Source organism: Palaemon carinicauda, chromosome 4 (assembly GCF_036898095.1).
Source record: "Palaemon carinicauda isolate YSFRI2023 chromosome 4, ASM3689809v2, whole genome shotgun sequence".
Lineage (NCBI taxonomy): Eukaryota > Metazoa > Arthropoda > Malacostraca > Decapoda > Palaemonidae > Palaemon > Palaemon carinicauda.
Window position 1 is genome coordinate 48,536,983 of NC_090728.1, and position 8,860 is coordinate 48,545,842.

At 34.4% G+C, this 8,860-nt stretch overlaps 1 protein-coding gene across 1 annotated transcript in view; it reads right to left on the minus strand.

Moving 5' to 3' along the window:
• Positions 1 to 8,098, minus strand: part of kn (EBF transcription factor knot) — an 86,992-nt gene extending 78,894 nt beyond the window's left edge. Inside the window, exon 1 of the mRNA XM_068372225.1 lies at positions 8,027 to 8,098. Within this exon, the coding sequence (XP_068228326.1) occupies positions 8,027 to 8,064 (38 nt within the window). The 5' untranslated portion in view covers positions 8,065 to 8,098. The remainder of the gene's footprint in view (positions 1 to 8,026) is intronic.
• Positions 8,099 to 8,860: the final 762 nt, after the last annotated feature.

Genomic DNA, 8,860 nt, shown 5'->3' on the forward strand with positions numbered 1-8,860 from the left:
ATTTTTTTTAAAATACTGGCGGTCAGTTACCTTTATTTTGACAAGAGCTATGTGGTAAGTAACATCTATTAAATACTGGCGGTCAGCTACCTTCATCTTGACAAGCCAACCTTCATCTTGACAAAAGCTCTTTGGCAAGTAACAACTTTTAAATACTTACGCTAAGACCGAGCTCTCAAGGGGCTAGAATCTAGATGATGTAATGGCTAAGATTCTTATTATTGATATTGTTTATTTCTAAATCATGATTTCTCTTTGATATGGAATTGGTCGAGAATTCCACTCGACGAATTTTCTGTCTCAAGAGGAACTGGAGTCATTATTATTAACTGAATTACGTCCTTGAACAAGTAATGTTCAAGTCAAAAAAATCTTGGTTGTATTTGTCGTAATGAGAAACATTAAAGCCTAATTTACTGCAATCAGGGTCTTTTTAATTGCTCCCAAAGCTAGAGAGTAAGTAGTCCTCATGTTTAAGAGGAAATTCCAGGCACAAAAGGATAGAAATCTCCTGCGACTTCCGCTTAGCGTAATTTTGCACGCGAAAGAGCATGCGTCGGTAATTGCGAATATAATGGCCGAAAAATAATCACACGCTCTCTCTCTCTCTCTCTCTCTCTCTCTCTCTCAAGGAATGAAGAAATTATCTCACCTGGGAGTAAGGTTATCATGCAAATTGCTAAATAGCTTTGTACCGCCGAAACCGTTCTCTAATAACCTTCATTTTTCTTATAAGTTGTTACTACTTGCTTTGAAGGCATACGTGATCAGTTACTACACAGCAACAATATTCGAAAAGCCTAAAAACTAGAAAACTAGAAGGCCAAAAATTTGTTACAAAGATTACATGGAAAAAATATATTTCTCATTCGTAAATTATACATAAAAAAGGGGGGGGGTGTTCTTTGGTCACTCAAGCTTAAATGATGGAATAACAGTATTCTAAAATATTCGTATTGCATTTTGATTAGATAATTTAAGTTGGTTAAGCATCGATTGGAGAAATCTAAGGCAATACTAGAGGCTAAGAAATTAACGGCCTTAGATATCCCTATGGAAATAATACAATCTTCAATTAATTATTATTATTATTATTATTATTATTATTATTATTATTATTATTAGTAGTAGTAGTAGTAGTAGTAGTAGTATTTCTTGCTAAGCTGCAACTCTAGTTAGAAAAGCACAATGCTATAAACCCATGGGCTCCAACAAGGAAAATAGCCCGTGAGGAAAGGAAACGAGGAAAAATAAAAATATTTTAAGTACAGTAACACCATTAAAATAAATATCTCTCATATAAATGATAAAAACTAACAAAACAAGAGGAAGAGAAATAAGAGGAAGAGAAATAAGATAAAATAGTGTGCCCGAGTGTACCCTCAAGCAAGAGAAATCTAATTCATATTAATATAACCGATATATAAGTCAATTCCTTGCAAATACAATAAAACAAAAAAACAAACAAACAAAACGGGTCACTGGAGACATCGGCAACATATTCGTGACACTTGACACTAACGTAAGCTGCTTATTAGAGTTCGTCCACCTCTCCCGTCTAAAAGGTTTGGTGAGCTCCTTTCTTTTCTACTCTCACAATGGATTAGGATAAATGTGCGCGGGGCACTTAAAACTCTCTCTCTCTCTCTCTCTCTCTCTCTCTCTCTCTCTCTCTCTCTCTCTCTCTCTCTCTCTCTCGTAATGATAATGAGAGGGTAAAAACGATGTATAAACACGATGTAATCAAAATACCTTAGAACGTTTTGCGAAAATTTTCTCTCCCAATGGAATACGATGTGTGCTAGCGATCTCTCTCTCTCTCTCTCTCTCTCTCTCTCTCTCTCTCTCTCTCTCTCTCTCTCTCTCTCAATGAGTGGGTAAAAACCATGTATAAAAACGATGTAATCAAAATACCTAAGAACAATGCGAAAATTTTCTCTCCCAATGGAATACGATGTGCTAGCGATCTCTCTCTCTCTCTCTCTCTCTCTCTCTCTCTCTCTCCTCTCTCTCTCTCTCTCTCTCTCTCTCTCTCTCTCGAAATGTTATAGTGAATGGGTAAATACGAGGAAATCCAAATACCCTGGAATATTTAACGGCAAATAAAGCAAAAATGGTCCTTCACCGACGCTGAATTACATATAATGGTGAAAGTTCCAACATTACGTTTTGCAATCGTTGTCTTTTCCCAAAGAGTGGAAGAGGAAAGCAGAAAGTGTGCTGTCCTTTTTTTTCGCACGAATGACTGACTGACCATTTTCAAAAGGAAACATGCGATCTTCAAAAGGGCGCTGCATAACCAAAATTATTCCTATCAGAGCAACGGTGCGAATGAAATGAACAGGTGGGCTTCCAGTACCTTCCTCTTTCTGTCTATGGGATTTTTTCCGTTGTTTGTCCTGTCTGTCTATGAGATTTTTTCCATTGTTTGTCATGTCTGTCCATGGGATTTTTTCCATTGTTTGTCCTCCCTGTCTATGGGCTTTCTCCCTTGTTTGTCCCGTCTGTCTGCCGGATTTTTCCTTGTTTGTCTTGTCTGTCTATGGGATTTTTTCCATTGTTTGTCCTGTCTGCCCAGGGGATATTTTCCCTTGTTTGTCCTGTCTGTCTATGGGATTTTTCCACTGTTTGTCCTGTCCGTCAATGGGATTTTTTCCATTGTTTGTCCTGTCTGTCCATGGGATTTTTTCCCTTTTTATTATTAAAGACTGCATGGTAAGCTCCAAAAAGATATCATATATAACTTCTTTGTTTCAATGTATCTTCCAAATAACGAGAAAAGATTTCGTACATAGATTATCCATAAAAAGTGAATTCCAATTTCTGAAAGCTATAATACCGAAAGATTTTAACCTCCATATAAAACAATTCCCAAATTTCCAAGCAACTCCATTCAGGAATTATCAGAATCTTAATACAACAAACAGAAGATAAAACATTGTTGTTGTTGGAGTATTATAGCCAACACTTGTTGGCACGGGCCTTTTCCTTGGTTGGCCCGTAGGAAGATAAAACATAAAATGTTTGATATTTTCATTATGCAAAATGGCTGAATTCTTCAAATACCCAATACCTCATAGCCGCATAGATACTGTAAATGCACCCATAATACAAAAAGCTGTTTGCAGATAGATATTACAGTTATAAAGACTTGCAATATTGCAAATAATATAGCGACTAGAATTAATGACTTCGCATGCGGTACGCTTCTGTTTATACCAGGGCTCTTGTGTAAAAGAATACACTATACAGGTGGTCTCGCAAGGGGAGAAAGCATGGATCTGGTTACTGGTTACCAGATGAGCATGAATGGATGAACCTAGTTGCCAGATGAGCATGAATGGATAAACCATCATGGTAAACTGAGAATAATGAACGACGGAGGAAAAATGCAATTCATTATCAAGTTCCGAATTTGGCGGTTCCTCTAATGGCGTCAAAGAACCATACTCACTTTTTTTCTAATTGAATTTTCTTTTTAATTAGTAGTGTCTGGATGTATATTCTAATAATATTAAGGCAAAACAAAATTACGGTTTAATATATTCAAGTTAGTTTCTTTGTGCGAATGCCTTAGCAAAATCTCTCTCTCTCTCTCTCTCTCTCTCTCTCTCTCTCTCCCTCTCTCTGTGTTTCCTATACTTTAAGATAATCATAATTTTACCGTACGAACAGCTTAGCAAATCTCTCTCTCTCTCTCTCTCTCTCTCTCTCTCTCTCTGTTTTCTATTCTTTACAATAATCATAATTTCACCGTACGAACAGCTTAGCAACCACCCCCCCTCTCTCTCTCTCTCTCTCTCTCTCTCTCTCTCTCTCTAATATTTTAAAATAATCAGTTTCACTGTAGAAACAGCTTAGCAAAAATTAACTCTCTCTCTCTCTCTCTCTCTCTCTCTCTCTCTCTCTCTCCTCTCTCTCTCTCGTTTTAATAATCTAAAATAATCAGTTACATTGTAGAAACAGCTTAGCAAAATCAACTCTCTCTCTCTCTCTCTCTCTTCTCTCTCTCTCTCTCATCTCTCTCTCTCTCTCTATCTCTCTCTCTCTCTCTCAAGACTGGTGGTCCACTCGTTCCTCCTCTCGGCATATGTGTATGTGTGTGCATGTACGAATTTATGCAAGCGACGGCGTTGGTGCCTGTGTGTGTGTATGTACGTACGTACGAACGTATGTTTCTCTCCCTGGTATTCCCTCAGTGTAAAATGTAGGATTATGGTCTGAATGGCGAAGCTGAATGAGGGGCAAAATTAAATATGAATTAAAACCGAGAGTTGGGTTCTGTTTTCAATAGCACTTTCCGGGCGGCCAAAATGGACTCAAAATGGAAGCGAGGGGGATCGGCTACCTCTCTATGTCTGTTGTAATATAATCCAAAGGCAGGCGGTGCGCCAAGCCATGATACGTACATACACACACACATACATACACATACATACATACACAGCGCCATGACGCTATACATACACGTCTATACATGGGCGCACGCGGACACTTGCATACAACAGGTGATATTCTGTGAACGTCATCTTTTAGGGCGAATACAGATGCATACTCTCGATAAATAGTACTAGTTTTTGTTATTGTTTATCTTGTAAACCTACTTTGAACAGCTTATTATATTCCTTGTAAACCTACCTAGAACAGTTTTTTCTTATTGCATACCTTGTAAACCTACTTAGAACAGTTTTTTCTTATTGCATACCATGTAAACCCTACTTAGAACATTTTTTTTCTTATTGCATACCTTGTAAACCCCACTTAGAACAGTTTCTTTTCTTATTGCATACCTTGTAAACCCACTTAGAACAGTTTCTTTTCTTATTGCATACCTTGTAAACCCCACTTAGAACAGTTTCTTTTCTTATTGCATACCTTGTAAACCCACTTAGATCAGTTTCTTTTCTTATTGCATACCTTGCAAACCTATTTAATACCTACAATATTGCATTAATACAACTAAATGAGCCCACAACAGGTGATATTCTGTGAACATCGTCTTTTAGGGCAAATACGGACGAATATTCTAAAAAGATATAAACAGATTTTCCTATATCATTATTATTATTATTATTATTATTATTATTATTATTATCATTATTATTATATTATTATAGATAAGCTATAACCCTAGTTGGAAAAGCAAGATGCTATAAGCCAAAGGGCTCCAACAGGGAAAAAATATCCCAGTGAGGAAAGGATATAAGGAAACAAATAAACGATATAAGAAGTAATGAACAATTAAAATAAAATATTTCAAAAACACTAACATGAAAAAAGATATTTCACACACACACCACACACACGTTATATATATATATATATATTATATATATTATATATATATATATATATATATGTATATAATATAATATATATACATACACAGTATATGTATAAGTATATGTATGTCTATTTATATATATATATATATATATATATATATATATATCTATATACATATATATATATATATCTATATACATATATATATATATATATATCTATATACATATATATATATATATATATATACACACACACACACACATATATATATATATATATATATATATATATATATATATATATATATATAAACACCTTGTAAACCTAATTACAACCTCCAATGTTGCATTAAAAGCCAAAATGGAATAAATAAATAATAAAAAAAAACCAGAATCTAATCAAATTAGACAGACGCTCAGTAGACCCTGCTCTTTCATATTTGCCGCTTCATTGCTAATGGCAGCGATAGCCTTAAAATCACTTCCATTCAAAAAAAAGGAATGAGCTGAATATCCACGGTCACACATGATGTGTTAGTTTGGTAAACCAGCCGGAAATTAAAAGGCGGATTAGGATTGGGTATCACGTATGGGTATGTATGTATGTGTGTGAGTATGTATGTACTGTATATGTGTGTATGTATATATATATATATATATATATATATATATATATATATATATATATTTATATATATACAGTATATATATATATATATATATATATATATATATATATATATATATGTGTGTGTATGTATGAATACATATATATATGTGTGTGTATGTATGAATACATATATATATGTATATATATATATATATATTATATATATATACATATATGTATTATATATACATACTATATTATATACATACATACATTATGTATGTATATATATATATATATATATATATATATATATATACATTATGTATGTATATATATATAAATATATATATAAATATACATATATATAAATATATATATATATATATAAATATATATATATATATATATATATGTATATATATACATATATATATATATATATATATATATATATATATATATATATATATATATATCTCATTCGTTACAAACTTCATACATCAGGACCAAAGGCCCATACATTTAATTCCCCTACACGTTGCAAAATTGACCCTTATTGACTCCCTCATGTCCATTAAGGCCGTTCTTGTATAAAATCTCCACCCTTTCATTTCTCCTTTCTAAGTAGGCCTCTCCTCCTCCCTCTTACAATTTCCAAATTCTACACTTTTTACCAATCTAAGGATCTACATTCTCTCCACATGACCAGTTTCTTCACTGGTTTTCAAAGTCACTGCAAGTCTCCCACTAAATTCCGCTTATGAATAGCAAAGGCAAGGGACAGCAACCAATATCCTAGAAACTAACCATAGCCCTCTCTCCATCAAGCCAGGATCAGGGAGTGCCAGGCAATGGCTGCTGATGACTCAGCAGGTAGATCTATAGGCTCTCCAAACCACCCATCCTTAACTCAAAAGGATGGCGTGGTTGCAGACACTACAAGAAACTATCGAACTTGAGCAGACGACCTTCCTTGAACCCCAGTTCGGGAGATCGCTTTGAAGGGACTTTTCCAATTGGCCACCACAACCCTTACACTCACTCTGCTACTTCCTTGCTTCATCGTTTCTGTGAAACACCTCTACGCTCTTCCTGTAGTTTTTTTTTTTTTTTTGGGTAAATACAGGTATAAATGAACCTCATCAATATCCCAATTCTTTGACAGTTTCCTGATTTAAATTTACCCTTAGGTTTTATTCTAGCTCAAAATTTTAGTTCATTCAACTTTCACGAGTTTCTTTTCACATACACTAACCAATTATTGATCTTCAGGGACATTACCCACTCCAATCTACATTGATGTACTTGTTTAGAATCCTCCATATTTGCAACATCTAACTTCTTTTATCCGATTTTTTCATCACTCCATCAATAAAAGTATTGAACATCCAAGATGTAGCACAATTGTGTCTGAAATCAACTTTTACTCAAATAATCAATGTATCGTCCGCAGATACTAGTAACTTGATTTCATTAAACACTTTAAATTTCCTTCCAATTACCGTCAGTACACTCCACATTACCCTTTACTTTGTGCTATATAAGCAATCTTTCTCAAGGTCAGTGTATGGTACACAAAACTTGTTTTCTTTTGCGTTTCATTTCTCATAAACGGTTTTAAGGCAAACAGTATCAGTTGATTTAACCCTGTCTTAACCCATATTGTTCTTCCTTCTTTCAATGGTCAGACATACCTCACAAACCCTGATTAACAAGTAACACTATCACCACCATACCTCATCAGTTCGCCTAAAATTCCATAATTTTAGTGTTAATTACAAACCCAATTTTTTTCTAGTTGTTAAAAGACTTACTTGATCAGCGACAGCGCAAAACGCGAATGTGAAACATGGCGTTCCCAGATGATTGTAACATAACGAAAAGTGGTGTGGAAGCCAACGAAAAGGCTTCAAGCTTGCGTGTTATCACGATTTTGAGCAATAGTACGCAAACTTTGAAATAAAGTGCAAGGAAAAAATCAAGTGGCTTCTTTAGCTAGTTCTTTACCCCCCAAATTTTAAATTCTTCACCAATGTATCGAGACAAACATCATTCCAAATCCTGTATAATGTACAGTATATATTTAACAATTGAGACTAAAAAATGATAAAACAACAACACTTACCTGCACATAACTTCGTGCGTGAGAAGAACTCTACACATCTCTGGGTTCTTATCCTGACCCTCGTATACGATAGCCTGTAAAAGCAGAGATAACAATCTATTAATAACGGAAGTAGAAAAACCATTTTTTGTTGTATTGAAGTTTAGTCTTCAATGCTTATTGTAAGGACTTATACTATCTTATAATATAGGATGAAATGCATGGTCAAGTACTGTATAGAATCCTGATACATCCAGATATTTAAATTGTGTAACCTTATTGACAGGAGTTACAAGGATTTTAGAGGTCTCAAAGACTTTTTAGTCCACCCGTAGAGACTATTTACTCCAGGATTAACAGTGATTTACTCTTGGGTAGAGCGAATTATTCTAACGTTTAGAAAGTTTTTCTGATCTTGTCTTAACTTATTCTTGCATTCGTTTACCGTGTTACCGTTCAAAACAGATGCATTCTCTCAATAAATATTACTAGTTTTTTTTATTGCATACCTTGCCAACCATGTATTTGATATTTTGTATATAAGCAAGATTCACAATGTGTGCGTTATACCTACAAACATTATTTGTATATATAAGTTTTATCAGTTAATAACAAGGAGCATTTGCATAAACATGAGAAATCCTAGACATTGAAATCAATAGCTTGGAGTTATCAACATACAACCAATTATAGTAGACAGCGTGTGACCTCCAGTTATCTCCCTTTTTTTTACTTCCCTCCTACCCTGAAATTAGCCCCCTTTCCCCCCTGTCGGTATCCTTCGAATCTCCCTAGATCCGAGCTCTAAGTCCCCTGCTGTCAGGCAGCCTTGTAATAAAAATAAAGCACCAACTA